Source organism: Lissotriton helveticus, chromosome 2_1 (genome assembly GCF_964261635.1).
Source record: "Lissotriton helveticus chromosome 2_1, aLisHel1.1, whole genome shotgun sequence".
Classification (NCBI taxonomy): Eukaryota; Metazoa; Chordata; class Amphibia; order Caudata; family Salamandridae; genus Lissotriton; species Lissotriton helveticus.
Genome location: NC_136059.1, coordinates 1,848,950,375 through 1,848,976,812, shown reverse-complemented (window position 1 = coordinate 1,848,976,812; position 26,438 = coordinate 1,848,950,375). Strand labels below are relative to the sequence as shown.

Sequence of the window (26,438 nt, the reverse complement as noted above, 5' to 3'; positions counted from 1 at the left end):
AGCAAGTCACAGCTTGCACACTTGCTATGTAAAACATAACCTGCTTGTTTTGTGCGTGCAGTAGTTTCCATGCTTCAAAACGGATGTATGACGTTTCAACGCATGCTTTTACAACGCATGCCATTACGACGCAGGTTTTACAACGCAAGTCGTTACAACGACTTGCGTTGGGGGGCGCTGGATAGTGAATAGTTTAATTTACTATTCCAACTCCAGTCCCCGTGGATAGTAGGGAAGGTGTTGGATAGTAATTAAACTATTCCCTATCCTAGAGCGCCCCCCAGCGCAATGCGTTGTAATAACTTGCGTTGTAAAAGTTGCGTCGTAATGGTAGTGCGTTGTAAAAGTTGCGTTGTAAAGGATGTTTCCCCTTCAAAACTGATGCAAAATGGTTATGCCTTTTTTACCATAGCAAAACACGTACTTAATATGGCTGCATGCTGACCTAAATTTAAACTCATAGGGGCATATTTACAAGGGGATTATGCCACCGGAACGTCACTTTTACCGATGTTCCGGTGGTGCAATACCCTGCATTATATTTACAAAGTGGCATTCATTAAGCCACTTTTTGTGGCTTAACACCACTTTGTAAATATGGTACCCTTTCACTCAGGTATCTGCATGAAAGGGGCATACAATGGGTGTTGTTGTGGGCATTCCTCTGCAATATCCATTGACACTGCCCCAGATTTACAAGGATCTGTAAATCTGAGGCAGTGCCAAAAATTAAAGCCCTGCAATGGCAGGCGTTAGAATGGCGCAACGAGTAATACCTTTTTTCTCCTTGTTTTTGCTTTTTCTATGTTTGCTGCATTCTGCAGCATGCATAGAGAGAGCAAAACACCATTAATGATTGTTTTTGTGCAGGAAGGTGTCCCTTCCTTCACATAAACAATTATTAAAGAATGATGATTTGCTACTTCTAACACATAAAGTAGAAATTCGCCATTATTAAAAGTTTATGTGCAGGAAGGGACACCTTCCTACGCATAACAAATAATTCCCTGCAACGCAGGCACCCTTTGACTATGTCATAAAGGTGTCTGTGTTGGCGCTAGGCAGCTATTTTGAGCTTCAGCGCTAGGGAAAACACAGGGGTCCCCCATGTTGTTGTAAATACGGCGCACCCCTGCGGTTTTGAAATGGCGGAGCATGCTGCTGCGAAATGTGACGCATCGCTACGCTCCACCATTTCCTTATAAATATGCACCGTAGTTCAGTGGGCGTAAAACTGTACATATGCCCTACCTGCTTGATAGGAAAGGCGATTTCTTTCACCATCTTGTTATTTGAAAGCATCTATTCTTTCTTGATTATGGTCTTCATTAGAATATTAGCCAGACAATCCTATCATCCAAGATTTCACTTCGATAAAGAAAAAAATATATATACTTTTAAAGTAAATTGTCTTCATCCTTCCAGAGGAAAGGTGCCTAGTGCAGAGAGAATTGACTGCAGGGCTATACAATTTAATAAGGGGAATTTGATTTTCCTATTGACAATTACACAATGCCCAATGGCCATTAGTTCTTACTGCTTGAAAAGAAATAGTCAGTGCTTTGCAAAGGATTAATCAATGCACTTGCAAAAGTCTGGAAGTCTTGTCAAAGAACTTGTGAGATTAAAACCAGCAACGTATCAAACGCGATGTGTGTAATGTAACTGGTGCTCATGTAAAGCGCTCCATCCAATACCTTCGGGTCGAGTTCGAGCTATATAAAACTGCAAAAAAAAGAAAAAAAATGGACGTTTATGAAATTGTGTTTAACGGTAATGCACAAGATACCCATACCGAACCGCTAATTGGGGTGCTAATACATAGGCTACATCTATGCACAGTACGGCTGTTAATTGGAATCTGCTACATACAGCTGACAGCAGCTTTGCATAAATACATATTTTGTAGATGCCAGAGGCTCTGTTAGCCTATTAGCTGTTTGCACGTTTTAGTTCCCGTTTGTGTTTGTGCTTCGCGGCAGCTTGGAGACATAAAAAAGAGGAGTTGTGTTAAATTGCATAGATATAAAGGCGACATGCTCATTTTGAAATCAGAGCTAAAACGTATTTTGATATTCATGGAAGGTTGAGGTAAGCTGCCTTGATTGGAACTCGTGTGATGGAATTCAGAACAGTTTGCTTTCCTCAGAAATCGAAAGGCACGCAGGGCGCGTGGAACTTTCTGACCAAACCAGCGGAGGGCAGCATTGCTCAACAAATGTCGCCTAAGATTGTTAATATTTTCCTCAGGGACCCGTTTATACATCCGAACCTTCTTGTCTCACTGAGAGTTGAATAAGAAGCCACTCAATGCTAATCATTTTTCTCCACTGAGTGCATTTGGATTTTCCCCTCTGAGTGCATTCGGACAAGAGTGAATTTATTGCGAGTCACTTCCTATGATTTTCTAAGTGCACGAAACGTTATAATCAGACATATGTTCAGCGATTTTGAACTCCACCGCTGAGTTCATGCTCTTGTTTGCAGAACATTTTTTTGTAATATGAAACTGACTTATAGGACGGTAATATTAACATGGATGACTGGCTAGTTCGACCGTTTATCACCAGGTAGCAAAAACCAGGCCTGCTTTCCTTAATTTTCACTCACTTCTTCTGCAGGTTGATGTTTAGCCCATCGTAGATTGGAATGTTGTCCGCATAATGCTAGCTTTCTAGGGCCAGATGTACGTCCCTCAGTGTTTGCAACTTGCAATGTCCTTTTTTTTTTGCGACCTTCAATTTGCGAGTCACACACATTGATGCTTAACAGTGTCTGAGACACTGCAAATCCCAAATGGGTCGCAAAGGACCTGCCTCATTAATATTCATGAGGCAGGTTGCATTTTGCAACCCATTGGGAATGCCTGGCACTCACAGGGATGGTGACCTGCTGGGGTCTGCGGACCATCATATCTGGGACTGCTTTTTCAATATAGGATTTTTTTTATGCAGACTGTTTCCCTTGAAGGAAAATGGGATGAATTTAAAAATAAAAATTAAACATTTCAGTTAAATTTTTTAAGAGCAGGCACTGCCTGTTCTTAAAAAAAATGTCGCTGCCAATCACAAAGGGGAAGCGATCCCCTGGGGACCCCTTCCCATTTGCGACTGTTGTACCACCAATTTGAAATTGGTGGTAAATGCGATTGTTTTGCGACCCCAAATGGTCGCAAAACAACGTTACATCCCACTGGGACTCGCTATTAGGAAATTATTTATCTTTGGACTCCTACCTGTGTTGTATTTGTCAGAGTGCCTTCACAGTGAGGGTTAGGACACATGATTGAATCCAGCAGCCCACCCATGGTTGTAACTCAGGCCTGCAGCCCCATTCGTCAGCAGTCCCTACACCTTTGTATATGAGGAGATAGGAGACATTTTAAGTGCCATCTAACTACAATTTGCTTGGTCGGACTGGATGACGTATGGTAATTTCCTTTATTAAGTAATTACAATCGACTGCAGTTGGGTGTGTTTTTTTTATCCGAGCGCTCGGTCCATCTGTGATAGCTGTTTGCGACTGGTAAAATGCATTTTGACATGTACAGAAGGCAAAATGTAACTTGTAACTTGTTACCAAATCGCTTTTTGCTTTTGCAATTCAGTATTAGGAAGGGGCATGTTTAGGGCGTCCCTTACTTATACTGAATAGCACTAGTATGCATTAATGTTTTGAGACCGGGGATGAGGTTCTCAAACATTCGCAGTTACCACCAACTTCAAGTTGGTGGTAACCCATTTGCAAACGGAAAGGGGTCCCCAAGGGACCCCTTCCCCTTTGTGAATGTGGGCACCAACATTTTTTTAATAGGAGGCAGTGGTCCATCCTACTCTTACAAAAGGGAAATGTAGCTTTTCATTTTTATTTTTTAAATGCATCCAGTTTTCCTTTAAGGAAAACTGGCTACATTACAAAAAAAAATGCTTTATTAAAAAAGCAGTCACAGATGTTGTGGTCGGCTGACCCCAGAAGGCCACCATCCCTGTGATTGTAACCATTCACAATGGTTTGCAAATTGCGACCTGCCTCATGAATATTGATGAGGCAGGTCCTTTTGTGGCCCACTGTGAATTGCAAACAGTGTCAAACAGGTATGGTCTGTGCCGGTAATAGCACAGGGTCGGGGAAGGAGGGTGTCGACATAAAACAACGAGGTAAACTTAAATAAAAAAAAGAAAGCCATGGTTATCTTTTTTTAGAATGTAAGTTTCCCTCGTTGTCGTATGTTGACTGCCCCTCACCCCCGCCTTACCGCTCTTACCTGCACTGGCCGCGCCTGGTCAAACACATTGTTGTACATCGCAGTTTGTGATTTCCTAATAGCGAATCGCTAAAATTTGCTATTAGGAAATCGCAAACAAGTGATCACTTACATCTGGCCCTATGAGAGTTCGTTAAAGAGCATCTGAAGGGCCCATTAGAAGCTGCCCTGCATAACCAGGGCTTTAAGTGGGCTGGGTCTCTGATGCAGTAGTATTTTAGAATGGACATTGAAACGGGTCCCTATTGGGCCCTATATTCATGACCTTAACTTTACTGGGAAAAACACTGACGATTTCTAAACAGAGAATGGGTAGAAATAAGAAGGAGAGATGGGGTCAGTTTGCCTACTATGCAAAATGTTGAATTAACATACACCACTATAGTTCCAATGGTGATTGCAGTATAAGTGGCTAGAGCTATATTATTAGCTAGGATTGAATGAATGAACATTGGTTCTGCACTGTGGTGGATTCAATCTTTTCTAATGATTTGTGTTGAAGGTGGAAATTGTGATGTTGGCGTCAAGGGGGATTATGACCCATATGTTTCAAATGACTGCAGAAGAAATAGGTTTCATGTGATCCATGTTGCTTATTTATTGTGCAAGAATTTCTTGTTTGAGCCTGGAAATTGTGGTTGTGGGGATTCTGGGAAAGGGAGCCATGTAAAACCCAAATCTGTTAAAAATGCTAACTGTGCTGCATTTCCTTTTCCTGGACACGGTTATGATAATTTTCTTCTGGTCCCTGTTTGTACAAGAAAGAGCTTGACTTGAGTTTTGAAGCAGACACTAACTCTAACTGGGGCAGATGGATTGGCAGAGCGCTGATTCCTTGGAGCTACTTCCCTCCTGATGTAGACATGATGAACTCCTACGCAATTCATGGATCCGGGATAGGAAGAACATACGAGTCGCTTTATCCCATTCCCTCAGATGAGATCCAGGAAGGGCAAGGCCCGAACTTGTAAGTACTCAGACATCCCTGTACAACTTTCCACCACTACACACAAGCTAGGATGCTGATAAATGAATGTAATACATGTTCAGGTGACCCATGTCAGTGATTTAGTTCCAGTTAAAATTCCACACTTTTAGGTGACTCTTGCACTCCATTAGAGTGTTTGTTAGCTACTCCTACGATGTTGTGCTGTTGTATTTTGTTTTTGTTCAGCATATTACTCTAGCCTTAAATGTTCCCTTCCGGTCATATTTGTGTTCATTTTCAAAACTTTACGCCTTGACGGAAAACTTTGGAATTGGAGAAAGACCCTCAAAACCTGATTCACAATCAATTCCGAACGAGATGTAGTCTTCATATCTTCTTTTTATTATTGATGAATTTCTGCATGAGACAAACTAGCCGCCAACACGTGTTTCGTCTTGGTGAATAAACCATAGACTTCTTCAGGGCTAAAGTAAAATCTGTAAATGTGAGTTGAAACGTACTATCCACATGTAATATGCACACTAACTAATGATTATTTATCTAAGGGCTCCCAAATCATTTTCAATATAACGGTCCGACTTCAAACTCAATAATGAGCTCCCGGTATCCTGCGCGTGTGTTGTAAATCCGGTAAACAAGTCCAAAACTTTTGAAGATATGAAGACTACATCTCGTTCGAAATTTATTTGAAGAACTCTTTGACGTCCAAGTTTAGCTCAGGATATATCCTGATTCACAATATCAGGAGTTGAGTTATTTGGTGAAAAGTGTAATTTAATTCCTCTGTTTTTCAGAGGTGTATACATTACTGCAGCTTTTTGGAGATATATATGTTGCCATTTTCTCTAAATATGTGTCAACTGTGCAAACTGGGTGTAGAAAAACCTCAAACATTAATAATTTCTTAAGAAAGAAGTTGAAAAAAAAAGGAGAGGTGCATTTACAACTTAACCCTTAACTCAATGTACTGTATTGTCATCCTGATATATTCCTCCTGTCTGGTATTAGAAAACATGCAGAAAGTTATGAGTTAATGAATCAACGAATATGGGGGCATATTATCAAGGACAGGCGTTAAAATTATCGCCGCTTTGGCGGCAGAAAACGACCGCTAAAGCGGCGATAAGCCCATTATCGCCGCTTTACCAGCAGTTTTCTGCCGCTAAAGCGGCGATAATTTTATCGCCGTGCTTGATAATATGCCCCATGGTTTCCATAGACCTCTTTGTTTATCATAAGGTATTATTGTGCATGCCAAAAAAGGAGTAATGCTCCATCTAGAAAAAAAATAGTGGCAGATTTATATCTAAGCGTCATCAAGAATATTGTTAAAAAACGCAGGCTCCAACACCTGCACACAAAAGGTGCATTTGAGTCCAAACTGCTACACAAATTTATATTTTACGAAAGTAAGCTCTCCGAAGTCTGTTAGGGGATTGCTGTATTCCTCGAAATGTGTAAAAGTTCCGCTGCACTCCCCGCAGTGATATTTAGGTATGCTAACTTTTTCTCTTTGCTTTCTGTCCATTTGAACACCCATGAGATTATCGAAGACTTCACTCGGTGTGACAGGTAACAACTGCAGGCCTGTGCACATGTAACTTTTTAACAACAAGTGCTCTGCACCCACATAAAATATGTGGATGTTGGAGTGCTTTTCACGTCCAATTCACAGGCTTTGGCAGTAAGTATAGATAGGTTTGTCAATACCCACAAATTTAGGACTTCATGGGCGTTTACTACGTTGGCTAACTCCCAGCCTCTTTCATGGCAATGCCTCTGTTGCAGTGGTAACCCTGCGTGCCGTCAGAACATCACTTTTTGTTACGTTCCATGGAACGGGAGCCTGCTCCAAATTTACCAGGCAGCACTAAGTCACTTTTTTGGGCTTAATGCTGCTTCTAAATATGGTCTCCTTTAAAACAGTTTTCTGCATTAAAGGGGTGTGCAATGGGCGTTGCTAGGGGCGTTCCCAGCAACATCCTTGCCATATTGACACTGCCTCAGATATACGAGAAATCGTAAATCTGAGGCAGCAGAAAAAACATAGCCTCCTCAGGGGAGGCACAACGAGGAGAAATATCTTTATTTCTCCTTGTTTTTCCTTTTTCTATGTGTGCTGCATTCTGCAGCTCACATAGAAAAAGGAAAACGCTTCTTGGGATTGTTTTTGTACAGGACGGTTTCCCTTCCCTCACAAAAACAATCATCCCCCAATGCAGGCACCCTTGCAACATGGTGTAAAGGCACCTGCGTTTGGCGCAGAGCAGCCTATTGTGCGCCGGCGGAGGGGAAAGGACAGGAATGTGCCGTATCTCATAGGTATGGTGCATTCCAGACCTTTTCTTTTGCTGTAGGGCAGCACCGTAGGTAGGCCTGTGGTGCTGCCCTACCGCAAACCTCATAAATGAGGCCCACTATATTTAGAAACAGTCAAACATCCGCCAGTCTTGCAAATTGTTCCAGTTCTAATTGTCATTTGAAGTCAGAAAAATGCACATGCTGATTTTGTAAATGAAGGTTTGGTATTTGCAATCACAAAATTAGGTTTTGAGCAAGTATGAAACAATTTGGTGTACACACATTTTGGTGACTCAAGCCCATTCACTCTATCTGTAAATCAAACCATTGCAGACAAAAAATCAGTTACCTTCACATGCTCCAACTATCATTGACTCTTAAGTCTCTCATTCTGCATCAAAACACGTTTTCTGTGTAAAAAAAACACAAACTATCGAAATAATGTGTGCTATACAATTTCTATATATTTATGGAGGAGAGCTAATGTCTAAATCTCTGTAGAAAGTCACATTAAGAATGTGGAAAGAAAGAAAAAGCAACTTATTCTATACTATTTTCCTAAAATAATTGTCTAAGGTTCTGTGGGAAAACAGATTTATGCACAAATAAAGTCTGCGCCTGAAATGTGATTTCAAAGATGTATGGCCATTATAGCAAGGGGATACATCACAACATGCTGAATGTTTTCTCATTGGAAGAGAGAAAACACATGGAGACAGATATATCATGTAGTTGAGTTGCCCTTGCGTCACGCATGGTGTCACAAGCGCAACACAATACTGAAGTAAGATTTACCAAGCAACGTAAGGTCATTGTGTGGTCCTACCTTACTTGGTAAACCTAAAGTAACGCATGTCAGTGCAAGTCGCTGCCTTGCGTTACTCTGCCATGGGAAGGCATTCCATGGGTTGAGCGTGGGTGTACCCACACATCCACCCGTGGTTTTTTGGCACATTCCCAGATTTACCAAGACTGGTAAACCTGTGAATGTCTCCAAATGGAATGATTTCCCATGGGAAGCCCAATGATGAGAAAGTCGTTTCCACTTTTTTAGTTTGTCACATTCTGCAGCCCACTTAGAAAGAGGAATACGCCTCTAAGGATTGTTTTTGTGCAGGAAGCTGTCACTTCTCGCAAACAAAAATCCTGTCTGCAATGCAGGGCTCCTGCATTGGCACTAGGCAGCAGATTGTGCACCAGCGCAGGTAGAGGAGAGGAATGCACCATATATTGGTAAATATGGAGCATTCCTGCCCTCTTGCTTTCGGGCAGCGCAGTGCAGGAAGGTGTCTTGCTGCGTTACATGAAAGATTGATCAATCTGGCCCATGGCATTTTAGGTGTCCCCCCCCACCCCCCTCCACCCCATTGTGAGGTGTAGAATTAATTCTGATGTGTTAATAGTATGAACTATAAACCATCACACCCACATATCCGGGTGTAGTATTACTGCACCAAAAAACACACCATACTCGTAGTGAGTAAATGTATTGGAAAACATAAGTCACGGTTAAACAAAATGACCACATCATCTTTCTATTTTATTAACACCATTACTTAAATTTTAGCACCCAGGTTTGTAGATCAACAGAAGTAGCTGCTGTTCGAACAGAATGTTTTAATAAGAATATGCATGTTATTGCTTATATTATTATCGGTGCTTCAGTGTCTTTTTAACTATTTGCATAGCTTCCTCTACGGCTGCATCCTTGTACAGGCTAGTTTTCGAACCAATTTCAAACAACATTTCATTGTTTTACTTCGTTTGCCTTTATTTATAGGTTTTATATAGCATGAACCTCACTAGAGGGTACTGTAATGCTGAACAGTGATTACAAAACAATTTGTGTGATTAAAGGCACACACAGGATTGTCACATTGTGTAAATATTCCCAACTTCGAAAGTGAGACAATACAAGTGCAACACACAGTTATACCCTGATGAAGGCAATGGAGTGGGTTCGATAACAGACTGGATGAGAGTGAGCAGAGGTGTCGAGAAGGATGGCCTGTTTTTTTTAAGATGCCCAAAATGTATCAGTCGTTCAGGTGAATAACATTTAGCAGCGGGCGCCATCCTCACCTTTTCTGAAGAGAACTGCATGACCCAAGGAAATGTTAATGTTAGCACAAAAAACTGTTTCTTTTTCTGTCCAACAGTCATCGTCTGGATTACTTTAAAGAATTCAACCTGAAGTGGGTTATGGGAGAAGATTGGACTCAACCAGCATCAGACCTATGGAGGCCAACCCCATAAAGATATTATCCAATTCACCTATTGTATGTGGAATAAAAAGTACCACCTAAAAAGCAGCTACCTTGAATTTTGATTCCCCCTTCCATATTCTTTTCCTATCTTTTACATACTATTGATATGAAAAACATATGTTGTGATGACAGTAATAAAACAGTCTCTTCCCAATGTTTGCGAAAAACGTTTCCTAATCATTTTAGAAAAATAGTGAGTTAATTGCCTTAATAACTTTGCTGCCACATACTTATTTGGATAAACACATTTAGGACAACAGTTAACTTAGCTACAGAATGGGATTTTCATCTGGAGTTGCTGCTCGAGGGTTCTATATCAGCTGTATTTTTTTGTCCCTCATGGCCATTTTTGTAAATGGCCATGAGGGAAGTCACTTAAATGTTGTTGACCCATTGTGAGGATGGAAGTAGTTTCTCAGGAATGTGGCCTATGACAATGCATGACAATGCAAGTACTTGGTGGAGGGTGTGAAGCAAGGATGAAATGTGCCTCTTAACTTAAAAGGCTTATGTTCTTGTGTGCCATTAACTTACATAATTTGAAAGTGTACATCCTTGCTGTACAGCCTAAGGCAGACTTGACTATGAGTCTTTGGAGGGGACAAGGTGGGGAGAGGAACCATTATCTTTAGCTTCAATATAAATCTTCTGTATCAAACACAGTGTAATATTGTAAATCAGAAAACAAGGAATTCACAGTGTTAAACTGGGCATTACCACATCACTCAAAGAAACACAAAGACCATAAACATCAAATGGCACTTTATCCCACACAATGCCATCAGCAATAGGGACAGCCGAAATGCTAACAAGGGCTTGGTGTCTTATCATTTTGTGAGAGGACGAATGTGGTGGCAATACTCTGTCCACTAGCTCCACAGCAGAGCGTTCAGGCAGATGGAAGGCCATTTATCAAAAGGAAAAACACAGTCACAAATCCAATCCACATGAAGAGGAACACTATTGAAAACATTATCCAGCTATACGTCCATGGCGATACCAGATGAGTGTGTTTCAACCAAACGATGAAGACCCAAATCCATGTAGGTGGTGGTGAAACAATTGAGGATTATGAAGAACTATCCAATGTGAAATTATCTTGATTGATATAATAACAGCTGGAACTCAGTTGAAACAACCAGGGTTGTTCAGGAGCTAAAGTTGAATCCATTTCTACCACAAGGGACTCCAAAGGTGGGGAAGCATAACTAATTTCCATGGTAGAATATTTAGAAGGTAAAACAGATAACTGGTCAACTGAAGACTCGGTCACCCTTTCAGGCTGCCGGGTTGAATCAGAACAAACAGAGTTCATAGGCTGTAGTAAAACATCCCAACTTGAGATGCTCATAGGCACACTATTGAGTATCATCCAAATGGTGTAACTTGACATGGTCAATTGAAATAAAGCGATTATCTTTAGATCCTGGCAGTGGAGAGAAAATCACAGTTAGGGTGCCTTTAAGACCGAGTACTGGGACCAGAGCACAATATGAGGGTCCAAATTCTTTCTTGTTCGTCGTCTTCTCCAAGGACCAGATCGCCTACATTCGGTAGCCAGCTAGAAATTGGAATCAGCACTGCTGCATCTGTCGGTGATGGCAAATGGGTTCTTGCAAGGCGTCACGATTCTCTTGTAGATCCTGTAACAGGGTACAGTGGTTACCTATGTCAAATGTTGCAGCAGCTGCCACAATGTCTAGATCAACAAGGTCTGGCACAACCAGGAAGAGGAGGAGCTGTTCACCTACTTCCGGGTCACGCCCTGGCACTTCACGGGCTTCCTGAATCCTCGGCACTGGTGGAGTACTGGAGCCTGGACTGTCGAGGTAGCGGTACGCTGTTGGTTTACTGCACTGTACCCTGTGGGGGAGGCTAAAATTTAGCCCACTTGGTTAGTTGCTGGTAAGAGTGCACCTGGCAACCACCCAATTTAAAGCATCAGTGAGGTGGAGATGCGTCCTAGTTCCCTGATGAAATTGCCGAACATTGTGTGGGCAATGAAACATGTCGGCCGTTCAAGTTAAAATGATCTAAGCATGCCGTTTCTTTTAACTTAGTGTGGACACTAGTAAAATAAATAATGTGTGGAAAAGTGGTTCACAACTCATTTTAATTCGAAAATGTATTCACTTTTCTTTACAACAAGGGCTGTTACGTTTGATAGATGGCACTATTATATACACATATTTTTTCACCACTTTACATGAGCCTAAGAGTTAGATTACACGCCTTTTCTTTCTGTCAAGAAGTTACAGATAATGACAGAATGAGCAAACTGGTGAGTACCAACCAGTAGCTCCATGGATGGCGCTTAAGTGAGGCACTATCTGACTTTTCTCACAATTTTGGTTGGTTGGGTGCAAGTTCATTCTGGTATGGTTGATAGAAGTGTTTACACAAAAATTCTTTTTAGAACACTATAAGGTAGGCATGCTTAGATAATTTAACATAGCCATACCTAGGAGTATAGAATACCCGATTAATATAAGTTACCAAAAGTGATTTTTAACCAGGTTATTTTTGTATGTATTCCGTGAGTGGAGAGTGACCTGGTTATATTCCCTCTTTGGCTCCTAATTTTGTGTTGACAAACATCTTAATGCCAAAGAGCATTTCGTACGGGGTCTGCCCAACCAGAGATCTTCGAGGGAGATTATTAAATGCATGTTGTACCCCATATATATGAGTTAACCAGCCACGGCCTGTAAATAGTACCCTTTCAGTTAACAATTGTTTTAAGTCATGGTTCATCCGCTCCACAACAGAATTGCCCTCAAGCCTATATGGAGATGAGAAATGCACCTGCACCTCCATGGATTTCTTTAATAACATTATGCCTTATAGGCAATAGCTGGACCTTGGTCAGAATGAAATGCGCCACAGGCAGAAGTCCGGACAAAGACATACTTATCTTTTATTATAGTACGAGCGTCAGCACAGCACTGCAGCCAAACCCAGAGGCACCTCGTGCATGAATCCACTGCAACCAAAATGTATTTGAAAGCACTCAACTAAAATCTCACTAATGTGGGGATAATCAGAGATAGTAAAGATCTACTGAGGGACAAGGCAGCGGTGTCCTTGTTCCCCCCGCTTTTTGCCCTTTATATTGACCCTCTGATACACCAAATTAAAAGTAACGCTTCAATTTTGCCGATGTCCACTAGTGGCTGGTATACTAAAATTCGGCATACGCAGATGACTTTGTGATTGTCACTCCAGACCCCACTCTGGCGGTTAAGGAAATTGAAACAGGGGCTGATCTTTTTGGTCACAACCGGGGCAAAACACAGATTCTCATTAATGATAATATTCAGTGAGTGGATATTTGGGTAGTATCAAATGCAGTATATCTGGGTGTTAATATTAATGCAGATACAGACAAAGTAGTTGAAGTTAACCTGGGCACATTCATTAATAAAACTAAGATCGAGTTGCCCCAATTGAACAATCTTAGACTAACCTTGATAGGTAGGAGCAATCTGATTAAAATGATGTTTCTCCCAAGAATCTTATATCTTTTTAGAGCCATACCCCTCGAGGTGAATAATACGTGATTTGAGGCTCGCAATGGTATGATTGGGAGGTTCTTATGGGCTTATGGTAGACCCCAGAGGGCTTTGAAGTTCTTTTCTCTTCCAAGGGAGCAGGGTGGCAGGGCTGTACCAAATGTTTGGCTGTATTACTGGGCCTCAACACTTCAACAAATTATCCCCCTATAGCGTGCTCCAACCCAGACAGGGGTCGTATTTAATTCTGTCTCCTCATGTTTTGAACTGACCCTTGGTGACGTGGTTCGTGGATCTTTATTTCAGCAGCTAGAATGTGGCTATTTTAAGAAAGTTAGGTTTACGACCTTATCATATGCATTTCAGGTCTGGAATACCGTCTGGAAAAAACTTAATTGGTTGGTTTTGTTTTTATATTCCCCTTCAAGATAATCCTCTCTTACCAGGCATATTTCATGACCCTCACATCAGGTGGGGGGAATACCAAAGGCCCATGTATTCTTGGGGATTTCTTTGACGAGAAAGGTTTTGCTACCTTTGATTTTGTGAAGACTCAGTTTTTATTAGGAAATCAGGGAATTTGTAGGGAAGAAAAAAGTTGGATGGGAGGGGTTCAATAGGGTGAAACTTGTGGATTTGTTGATTAGTAGCAAGCCTGCGATTGGAAGGATCTGTAAACTATTAAACAACAGGATTAAACTATTAAACAATAGGATGGGGAATGATATGGGGAAGCATGTCGCCCGCTTGCAGGGGGCCTTACAAACGAAAGAGGGGGATAGTCTTTTCTCTTTGGAACTAGCATTGCTCAGCGATTTTATCTGCCAACCTTCAGATACAGCATTATAAAACCTGGTTCAATTTAAATATGACACCAGCCAAAATCTGTAAATGGAGTGCAATTTCAGGCACAAATTGTCTGCAGTGCCAGGTGTTTGGGGCTGACCTGGTTCACATACTGGTAGACTGTCCGGGGCTAGCAAATATAAGGAGGGATATAGCCTATTCTTTTTAGGTCATATTGAATTTGAGGATTGTGGTTACCTCCCAACTGATTCTATTAGGGGTTTAGGAAAAGAAATCTCCTCTCTTGACCCAATCCTCCTTTCTGGTTCTAGCCATGGCAGTACTCAGACTGTGCTTGGCGACAGCCTGGCTTGATCCTGCTCCCCCATCTTTCAATCAGTGGTTGGGCCATTTAATTTCAGTTTACCACATAGAAAGGGCTGCCTCTGCTCAGAAACACCACCAGGCTCGTAAAAGGGGGCTTCAAATATGGGCTTCATTGATGGAATGGTTCGAAACACATGGCAAAGGTTGACTGCCACTCTCGTATGATTTATCCTGGCATTTGGCTTTTGGCCTCGGTCTGGTCTATTGCATTATGATGAGATATACAGGTTTTCTTCTCTCACCTGCATTGCACTTTAATATTTTCTTTTCTGTATTTTGGCATGGACAGGGGTTGCTAATTAATTTGTCAAAATTCAATAAAGATTGTTAAAAAAAAGAAAGCATTATTGGATGTTAAAGGACCACAATGATCAAAATGTATAAATTCAAATGGATGGTTAGGACTGTAAAGGTGTGTCTGCGGTGGGCGAGATACAGTGGAACTCTTAATTTGTTGACATATGTCACTTAAAAGCACGCATTTACAAGTTTGCTGGTATGAACCACGCTACCAATGGCGTTGCTGTAAAAGAGAAACTGTAGCTGACAACCTAACATGAGCAGAAGCCATGCCTTCATGGGCAGCCACAACAAGTGAATATCTGTGGTCTTCATTGGGAATCAACCTTGGGAATTGTTACCACAGGTACTCTATCAGTAATCAGGTGATAAGTGTAATGTGAAGGGAAACCCTGGGGAAATGGTTTACTCTCCCTTGTTGTGGCAACAGCCACAAAAATGTTGGCCTCAATCTTTGTCATTGACCTAGTAACTGCTGCTACTTTAACTGTGGCTGCTGTGGATTTGGCTGCTTCATCAGCCATAGAATTACGTAAGTGGCAAGCGATCTTTCAGAGCAGCCACTTGGACCCAAAGCGTTTTATGCTTAATTGCACTACCTTTAGAATGTTGAAAATCATTTTGTTTCCAAAAAATCAAATTGTCATTAAAATACTGCACACAATAAGAAGAGTAACATACCACAAGAGTAGGTAACTCCAGATTAGTACATTCAAGAGCTAAAAGTAGAGCTCGCAACTTGGCCAATTGTGGCGTGCAATCACTAAGGGTCTGTATGTGCACAAATGATGACAGAAACGCACCATCCACAATTGTGCCTGCCACAATAGCACATGCTGCAGATAAGTTTTTTAGAACCAATGGCCGTGCAGAACCATCAGCATAAATTATACAGTTGTACTGTTCAAGAGGAAGGACCGATGAAGTAAGTGGATGAACATGTTCAGATTGAAGAAAATCTTGTGTTTGTAAAGAAGGATTAAAAACAGAAGTAGCCCATTGTACCCATCGAGGATGTAGTGCTTTAGAATTTGGTACGCTGGCTTTCGTGAATGCCTCTAAGGCAAAAATGCATTTATCTTGAGCCAGAGGGCATTCTTTCAGAATAGCCATCTGCACAGCAGTAAGAAGCTTTTCAGTAGAAGAAAAACTCAACTCTGCAGGAGTATATAGGTGATATTTGTATGCAATTGGAATTGTGCCCCCCTCATTGATCATCACTTAAGTGAAACCGATTGTTTTTGGTACAACTCATATGACCAAATTGGTAGTATTCCCTCTAGTTTGTAAGTATTGTGTTGCTAGCAAATCAGTCTGCAAAGAGGGCAGTACAACGGTGTGTTCCTCGAGCCAATTGGAAGATGAAAAAGAAGGATGTATTAAAGTGTATAGTGGCTTTATACGCTGAGCATAATCTGGAATGTACGTCCTGCAGAAATTCAAGAAACCCAGCAAAAATTGCAATTTCTTGAGGGAAGATGGGGGCTGTAACTGAGCACATTTCTCCAAGAAGAAATGTGCTGCTTATTTTATTGGCCTCTTCGGCTGGTTTGATAGTTATGTTATGACCCAACATTGATTAAAATGTAATCCAACCTTTTAATCATTTACTAGCACTCTTGCCCCTACCTGCTGCGGCAGTACCGCATCTGCTTCCTGGTCCACCGCGGGTTTTACTTCCGGGCTGGGGTGGAACCACAGGGTTAGCAGTCTAGCTGCTATCCTACACTATTAAAACACACACCTGTCCCAACGCGCAGCAGGCACACCAAAGGCAAGCCTGTCTTTGCCTGTCCGCGCCCAGCCATCGCCAGGAGCAAGGACCCCTGCGCCTTTTAAGCTAGACATAGGCAGATACATTCCTACTCGACCTTGGAACTCCTTGTAATTAGATGTTCAAGTACAATCATATGTGTCAATTGCATACACAATACATCTGGGGCCTTCCCGGACATGGAGGGACCTTTCACTTGCAGAAATTGTCAATGCCAAAGTTTGAAGTTGAGGCAGAAGTATGCTGCACAATTGCTATCCAATCAAGCAATGGGCAATTATAACTTAGATAGTTTCCCTCTCTCCCCAGATTCTTTGACCAACAAATCCGGTCTGGGCTAGATTTGCTTTCTGGCCAATGTTAGATCTTTGCCCAAGCATGGCATTGAAATTTGGGATTTGCTTTCTTCCGGAAAACCCCATATCGGGGTTCTTACAGAAACCTGGCTCAAATCTAGGTCCACCCCGCTATTGCGGTGTCACTCTCTGATGGTTACCATATTCAAAGGCTGGATACACAGTCCAAGGTCGGTGGAGGTATAGCCATTGTCCATAAAGACACTATTAAGGTATCCATACTCGAGCAATGTTGTAATAATAAAGTAGAAATCTCTGTTTTTAGGATTGATTATCTGCCCCACCACTGCTGGAAAGGTGCCCTTGTATACCAGCCTCCAGGTCCCTTCCAAGATCTTTTCGCTCCAATTGATGGAACTAATTGCTTCTCAAATTTCCTGTCTTCAATATACATAGTGAGATTTTGTCTAGTTTGGATGCCTCTATGTTTCTCACTGACTTGGCCACTTTAGGATTAGGGAAGATCAACGAGGGTCCTACCAATCTAGCGGGACAGACGTTAGATCCTGACCAACTACCCAAATATCCTTTGTGAGGCCCCACGTCCTCTCATATGGTCAGATCATTCTCTAATTGGCTACCAAATCGCGGGGGGCACTGGTCAACCCTGCCCCTTCCTCGGACCCCTATAGTTTCAGGAGACAGTGGCATAAACTTACACCTGACCTTTTTATGAATATATTCCCGACAACTGTCACCCAGGAATCAGGGAATGTTGAGGATGGTTTAGCCAGCTACCATACCACAATAGAAATTGCCGTGGATCAGGTGGCCCCATTGAAACAATACCTTAACTCGCCCAGACAACCACATGCAGTATTGCATTCTCTGGAACTGCAGAAGGAGAAATGTCTCTGTAAAAATCTGGAAAGATGATGGTGTCACTCCCATGATTTAATGACAAGAACTTAAAAATGCACGTAGAACCCATATTGCGTCAAAACTTAACCAGGCAGGAAATGCTCCTAAAGAACCATATCAAATCCTCAAATGTTTTACCAACCCGAAGGCCTGCAATAATGAAGTTCCTCCATCTCAAGAGCTTTGCAATAAGATTGCTAATCATCTTGAACCGAAAATCAAACTCATCCATGATAAAATAACTAAAGACAGGAACCCTTTCAATGACACTTCAATCCTTGGTCCTCCACCTTTGACCAAGGGACACTCTTTGGAAGACCTTCCAGTAGATATAGAAGAGGCACAGCTGAAAACAGCTAAATCTCGTTCACCTATGGATATTATTCCAGCTACAATATCCTCTCTACTTTACAAACAGTTGTCTCTTTCTGTTTGTTAAATTTTCAATCTCTATATGAGAGAGGGCCAACAATTACTAGAATGGAAGGCCACACAAATAATTCCCATCCGAAAGAAAGCTAATGCCCCATTGGAGGATCTATCTAACTAACGCCCGATTTCTCGCCTACCTCTTCTGAGAAAGCTATTGGAAAAACATATTAAGAAACAACTTTCTGATTATATCGAATCTTCTGGATGCCTCAATTCCTCCCAGTGTGGGCTTAGCCCAATGTACGGCACAGAGTCAGCATTGATTGTTCACTGATAATATAAGACAACCCCTTGCAATAGCCAGGCAGTACTATTAGTGCTGCTGGATTTATCAGAGTCTTTGAACACTGTATCCCATTCCATTTTACTCAGGTGACTCATAAAGCGGGATTTGTTGAAAAGCTTTTCAACGGATCTTGTATCGGACACAGACCATTAATCTTGGATGCTACCGCTCACAGACAGTGGAACTTACCCAAGGAGTTCCTCAAGGATCTTGCCTTAACCCCACGTTGTTAAATATCTATGTGGCCCCGCTAGCAGGGATACTTAGAAAGCTTGTTTTTACTCCGATTTCAAAGGATGATGACAACCAGCTCTTTCTGTCATTTGATAAAAACTCCAATAACACTCAGGCCACTTTCTCAGAAGGCATTATTGCTATTGCTGCCTCATCCAGGCATTATTGCTATTGCTGCCTGGATGAGGTATAATTTCCTGCAGCTAAATGCTGGGGAAAAACTGAGATCATGTTGTTTGAAGAAGTGTCTCTGCTCTGGTCTCTAAAGTGGTGGTCACCCGCATTAGGTGCAGCCCCTGTCCCCAAGACTGTGGTCAAGGACCTAGGCATACGTCTGGACCAGAAACTAACAATGAAAGAGCAAATTACAACTACCATGGGCTCATGCTTTCATATGTTAAGCCTCTTAAGCAAGGTATTTTCCTTTCTCCCCCTTACTGTTCGTAAAACACTCATCCGAGCACTGGTGATAACAAGTCGCCTGGACTACTGCAATGCCCTTGTGATTTCAGCAGGTGAGTCTTCCTTAAATAGACTTCAGGTAGTTCAAAACACTGCTGCTCGTCTTGTCATGAACTCACCAGCCAGAACAGCCTCTCTGCCGCAAATACAATGTTTGCATTGGCTGCCAATACGTAAGCTGGTTAGATTTCAGATTTATTGTGTTGTGCATAAAGCACTAAACGGTGAAGGTCCTGGTTACCTTGCACAAAAACTCATTCAATACCAGCCACTCAGATCCCTCTGCTCAGGAGCAAAATCCTTGCTCCTTGTCCCTTGCGTCAAGAAATCTTGCATGGGTGGAAATGCTTTCTTCCACCTGGCCCCCTATTACTGGAATCAACCTCCAATTCATCTCCATAAATTTCCAGAATACCTTTTATTTAGAAAGCTTTTTAAAACTGAGCTTTTCTAAACTGCCCGCATCTAATATGTTCTGACTGCCGCACCTCCCCAGCGCGGAGATACATAAATAAATAAAATAAATAAAGAAATGGGTGCTAACCCCCTTCCCTCATTGATCAATTCATAACCGAGGAAAAGGACAGCCAAAAATGCAATGTGCGATTTGTAAAAATTTAATTTTTAACCCAAAGCATGGCAATGTGATCCACAATCGCAAGATGAGGATTTAATTCATCATCTGTCACATTAATGTCATCGACATCTGAAAATGCATCAGGGTCAATTTCATTTAAAAGCAACACTATACGTACCGCAAAAACCCAGGGGGTTAGTCTTATATCCTATAGGCGACCTCCCATAGCTCCTATGATTTCCGAGAGTGCAGAATGCGGTCAAGTCACGGCTCTCCGAAACAAATGTGTGACTGAAAACACCATTTGAAATGTCTAACGTAGTTTTATACTTTTTACACTCAATATTATTCACTTATGCTGAACTGTGTGTATTCTGTACCGCAAAGGTACAGACAAGACTATTCCAATATCTACGGTCCAAAACAATACGATATGACCATCCAGTTTCAATATCGGAAAAAGAGGATTATTCATTGGAGTTGCACAGGGCTCAATCACACCCTGATATTCCAATTGGGTGAGCACATCACCTACGGACGCCTTAGCATCTCATTTAATTGGATACTGTGGTTGGGGTTGCGGAGTAGACCGTAGTGGTATAACATGCATAGGAGAATTCTTATCCCAACCAGCCTGATTGCGATACAAAGCAGGAGCTAAGGCTAGAGCCCACGCCGAAGCATAAGCCTGTTTCGTCTCACCTGGGACATACTGTGAAAAAGAAGGAAGAATTAACTCCTCCCCTCGAGGATTAGCGAGGACAAATGGGGAGGCCAATCAACTTTGCCAATAAAATGTCATGGGAGGATGTCAAGTTGTCCCAAAAAACTGCATTTATAGTGCGATAATATCACCCTCAGTTTGAAGGTCTACATGCTCACGTCTGTCTGGGGGAGCAATGCAGGTGTTCAAGGTTTCAACAGATATAAAAGTGTCAGTTGCTTTTGCCTCCAAAAACTGGTGGAGCGTCTGGCACACTACGACAACTTCCGTTGCTCTGTCGAGGAGAGTTACCGTTCAACTCCTATCCAGAAGGAGGGTTCTCACCGTCTGGGGCATATTTCGCCGTCAATGCGGCACATGTTTTCTTCTGAAACTGGGGTCGATATTGAGGCGGTTCCTCCCGTTTGACTTTTATGTCAAACTTGTGCTGCGGATCCTGCTGCTGTTGCATGGGCTCACCATGTCTGTGATCCTGTCGTCCCCCTCTGCCAAATTGCTGATCCGACGATTCCTGAAAGGAACGAGGAGAATAGGTATCAGGAACCTGGAACCTCTGTGGTCTCTTAATTTTAGAGAGATCACATAAATCATATCTACATTCAGAAGCATCTGGGGGTGGCGAACCAGCCCGCAACTGAGGCTTCTGTTGCTACTTATTTTTGTCCCATGTCTTCTTTGGGAAGACAGGACATCCTTCCTTGTTCGGAGGGGGTTTACCCTGAGCTTGAGTAGATGATCTGACTCCCAAATTATTGCGTCCTAATGATGTATCAACATCAGCAATAATAATAGGCAACTAACGCTCCCGATATACGGCCGCCACTGCCTCAAGGAGCTGGCGAACCTGTAAGCAAACTGCCTCACCGTTAATGTTAGCCAGTATCATGTCAGAGACTATGGGAAAAATACCCAATAACTGTATCCTCAAAGCCAAGGCCGGACCAGCCCCGTGCTCATTCTGTACTTTTTTCAGAACACTCAGAAGAACGATCATGGTGTGAGTGGCAAAACAAAGTGCATACACTGAGGCAAATAACGCCCCCAGGTGTTGCAGTCCATTAAGGGGGAATCAAACCACTCGGCAAACACATAGTAAGGATCCTGTGTTTTTCCACATGATTAGTGTGTGGGAAAATGGCATCAAGCTGTTTGATATTCTGAGCTATCCAAAATAGAAGATCCTCAGGATTTTGAGGACATTTACCCATCACTGAATTAATCATGACAGGGCTTATCACAAGGCCTCTGCCTTGTATCAGTGCAGGGGGTACAGCTCCAGGCGGAGCTACTAAAAAAGCTAGAGAAATAACTTGTATTACACGTCTATAGCGAAGAACTACTTGAGCATATAGTAAACATTCTTCAGCCACATTAGCATTGAGATAATTGGTATGTGGAGTAAAACCAGCTATCACTGGCCATGTGGCCCCATCAATACTTAAGGGGCCCATTCGAACAAAAGAGATATGGTGGGGAAGGGCGCTTTTAAACCAAATCTAGTACTCCCAGGACGTAAGAGGAACTTCAATCACCGCATAAGGACGATACGCTGCAGGTGCGGCAACTACTGTATAAGCATAAAAAAAATATCATTTGCATCCACTGAGGGACGTGAGACCCAGGAATAAAAGACATCAAGTGGTATGCAGGATCTGCTTTGACCACAGAAACAATCAGAGCTTCTACATTTGGGACCCCGTGCTGTAAAAAATGCTGTGAAACCGATGCACGCAAAAAGTGCTGGTATCGCGATCGGTTGTGCCATTACATGTAGATCAGTATTGAATGTAAACTGCAGCACAAAATGGGTAAAAAAACTTTTTTAATTCAAGTTTGAAAAATCTACAGCAAATAGGTATATCCTACAAACTGAGGAGGCTAAGCCCTCCCACCACAGACGTCCCAGGGAACCGGTGAGCGGGTATCGTGGATAAGCACAAGCGCTACTCAGGTGTCTTGCCTATAAGTACCAGAACTATGCTTGGGATTATGAGACCTTAGTAGGCAGGGACTAAGTTATGGTGCCACCTTAGTACCCATGAGCACGAGACCGTGACACAGAATAATAAGTGATTAAACACCCAAGAATACAACACTCCTGACTCTCCCAGGAATCACGGTTGCAAGACACACCCTTTTGCTCACGCCCTTGTACTCGTACACAATAAGATCTGATAGAAACACAAGACAATTTAAAATGTTTATTTTAACTAACATGCTCTAGTATGTAGTATACGTACGCCAATCAGTAGAAAAAGTCCTAACACAAATACGGTCAGCATAAAAAGTAGTTTGAGAATCATAAAAGGAGCCTGTCATTATAAACGACAGAGTAGCCTAACCCGCCCTGCCCTTATATAGAAGCAAAATATGATATATTGGAAGATCTCTGGGTGTTATCAGGAGACCCCGTATATCAGTCTATAGATGGTAGATCGACATCACAGGTGCTGTCATGCTCTTCTCCCTGGAAGGATCCCTCTCCAAGTGTGTGTTACCTATCTGTGTAGCCCCATATGACCAAAGTACGTGTTCCCAAGCGACAGCTGCATCTGCATGTTTTGTCCAGGTGCTAGGGCCTGACCAGAACAAAATAACAAGGGGCATAGTTTTTCAGCCTTGTTCACAATGTGCAGACTAAATCCCAGGAACGAGCAAGGCACGAAAACAACAGCATGTTCTACGTGAAAGTGTCAGAGTGGCACAAACACAATAGTCAAAGTCAAAAAGGTTTATTGCATAATTAATTAAAATTATTACAAAATTCACATGATAAAATAACAATGCAAAAGTTAATACATACTAGTTGCTACTCGACATCTAAGAAATAGAGTAAAATACAGTGTATAAAACTTTGTCAGGCACTGCTCCGACCATCTCAGGGTCTCTGTTTATAATGTCCGTGTGAGTCCCTGGAATTAGGGTGGCCCTGGTGGCCCACCTCCTCAGTATTCCCCCTGCTCGAATTCACCTAAACATTTTCTCGCCTCTGCCAGGAATTTGACTCCACGGCATGCCAGGATTATGGAGGAACCTCCCAGCCAGCTTGTGACTGCGTGTCTGCAGGAACGGATGTTTCGCTCGTTAAAAATGGATTTCAAATATCGTCGCCTCTGTGCCGTGAGTGCCGGACATACACAGAGAAGATGGGCTTATAACCGCAAAGTCGACATTGCTCTGTCTGATGGGAGTATTTCCAGGATGGTAATAAGTCCTTCGAGACGTGCATACCCATCCGGTAATCTATAAATGCTCTTTTTAGGTAACCGCTAAAGTGGGATGAAAGGTATGCAAGAGGTTTTGATGTTGTGAAGGAGTTAATGATGGTCCATCCGTGCCAACGTTTTGCAAGTGTGTGTTTATCCTCCAAAAAGGATTTCCTTTTTGCTGCCGCGTTGGCTGATCTGTTTAGGCGTGCTTTGTCTGTCCCGGATTTCCATGCTAATTCCAGCTCCAACTCTTTCAAACAGATTTTCAGATACTTTCCCCAGGTGTTTGGGGTTTCGATGTCCGCCCGTTTTTTTTATTTCTTCCCAGCTCAGCCAGTCCATTGTGTCTGGGTCTGCAGATCGAAGTTTATGACAGAGTTTCACGAAGCCGCTCATGCTCCGGAATTTCTGATTTTGCAGTCCAAATTCAAGCCTGACTTATGATGCTGAGGCGGATTTTGGGAGATTGAAGACAGCTTTGTAGATTTTGATCTGTAGATCATTTAATAGATCGGCCTCCTTGCCACACCAAGTAACTAGACCGTAAGATAAGGTGGGCATAATTTGGGCTGCCATAACTTTTAATAGGTGCTTATAATTAGGGCAGTCCATTTTTGCTTTTAATGAACGGTACGCAAAGATTAAAGATTGGGCTTTTGCTTGTGTTGCTGCTTTATGCTCCTTGTGTTTCGCTCCTTTTGATATTGTTATTCCCAGGTACTTGTATGACCCTTGTTCTTCCACCGTTGCCCTATTCGTCGTCCATTTGTACTTTAAAATTTGTGTAGTAACATGCACAAAGCAAGAGACAAGCAGCAAAGTGCTCATGCTAAGACAGGGAAGACGACAATACCCCTTTGGGCCTTGTCCTTTTAGTGTGTATCTAGCTTTCCCAGACTAGAGTGGTGATTCCTGCTTGTACAGGGTGCATATTCTGACAACCAGTAACCCCATTTCTAACATGGCACTTAATAAATCCACTTCTTAACAGTAAATCCTTCCCTTCTTGTCTAAGAAGTGTGTACATACAATGCAAGTTTCATCTGGGAGAGTTCACAAGTGCTGCCTTTGTTTGCATGATGGCTGCGTCGCTTTAGTGTGCCGTAGCTGCCTCTTCCCCATTGATGTAGGTTCCCGTGAGTCAAATCCCTTACGTGCCGAAAAATCAGCTGCCACCTGCTCTCGTTGCATTTTCCCCATCTCATCGGTAAGTGTCTTCTTTCTGTTAGAAGCCTAACAGTTTTGCATCTGGATTAAATTACCACAAGTTTACAAACAACCATTTGACAGTAATGGCCAAGCCTGTGTTTAAAAGCATCAGACAGGTGTTTTGGTGCCTATTAAAATGATAGATTTAACACTTCCATAAGTCAATGGAAGTGTGAACTAAACGTTAGATGCTTCTGCTTAGTGTTTAAATCTGAAAAGAAAGATGTTTCCTTACTTGCATCCAAAAATGTAATATGAGCTTGAAGCCATATTATGTGTAGGTAACTGCGGCCAGGTGCAGTTTTAGATGAACATTGGTGCCTAAAACTTATTTTTGTTAGTTCCTGTTAGGAAATAGATTCCAATTTCTTGTCACAGAAGTGAAGTAAATAATGAAAAAACTAATTAATAGACACATTGGATTTTTATAATCTGCGCTTCTAAAATAGCTTTTGTTAAATTAGCATATATGATATATCCTACCATAACAATTAGAGATTGTGAAAAGACGGCGTATTCCTTTTCCTCTAAGAGACCGGTTATGTCTTCCAGCCACGCTCTAGTGTGCTTCAGTATAGAGTGTTCATCATTTAGCATTCTACATTTTGCACTTGTTATTTCATAATTGGAGGAGTTCCATTGCAATTAGTTTTCAATTGGCAGGCAGGAGGTAACTGTAGTATTTTATTCAAGGCCTAACGGACCATGAGTAGCTGCAGCGCTCAATAACACAGAAGGTTATAGTTTGTGGAATGGGCCAAAAGTGGTCACCGTGTATCCTGTGGTCACGCCCAGCTGTAGGGTTGCGTACAATGACAGCGTGAGGTCAAGGGTCCTTTCCTTTCTGGGATGGTCGTGCAGACACACAAAAATCATAGAGCCGTAGGTTGTAATGGCAGGTCCGAGTTGCCCTTGGGGCTCCACAGGTTCCTCGAGTTGGTATCCTTTTGTCGGATACTGAGCCTTAGTAAGGAGAGGGTGTTTAGATTTTGGTGGACTGGTTACTCTGTCACAACAGTGACGGTTAGCCTGTCAGCCAAAATATAAATCCCATTATATCCTATAGGATCTTTATTTCGGTTGAAGGGAAATCCGTCACCACTGTGACGGAGTAACCTGTTAACCAAGATCTAAATCAGCCCCATAGTCTACTATGCGAGGGGGTGGGTGAGGTGCAATTCCTCCAAACAAGGGGACTAGGGGCTAATGAGCAATAATTACACAGAACTCGCATCTGAACAGGTTTTTCTGAAAGTTTCTGTGTTTCTATTTTAACTCTAGGTGTTGTAGCTCCATCTGGGCGTATCAAGTCTCCATGGTAGTGAGTGCCCGACTAGCAAATGTGATTGGCCCATTGGCCTGGCTCTGTTTCTTGTATCAGCACTGTTCCAAGGCTCACCTGACTGGCACCTACAACTGATTCTGTCACTTTGTCAGGGTCAAATTATGCCATTGTGGCTTAATAATTAGGTCTTTCTTCACATTTTGAAATGTCAGGGCTTCTTTCTGAGACCAGGCCCACTTTACATCTGTCCTCATGAGTGCTTG

The 26,438-nt window shown here is 42.2% G+C and overlaps 1 protein-coding gene across 1 annotated transcript in view; it reads left to right on the top strand.

The window, feature by feature from the left end:
* Window positions 1–9,935, top strand: part of LOC144818904 (UPF0462 protein C4orf33 homolog) — a 125,398-nt gene extending 115,463 nt beyond the window's left edge. Inside the window, exons 6-7 of the mRNA XM_078676766.1 lie at window positions 5,026–5,231; window positions 9,674–9,935. Of these exons, the coding sequence (XP_078532892.1) occupies window positions 5,026–5,231; window positions 9,674–9,770 (303 nt within the window). The 3' untranslated portion in view covers window positions 9,771–9,935. The remainder of the gene's footprint in view (window positions 1–5,025; window positions 5,232–9,673) is intronic.
* The last annotated feature ends 16,503 nt before the right edge of the window (window positions 9,936–26,438 follow it).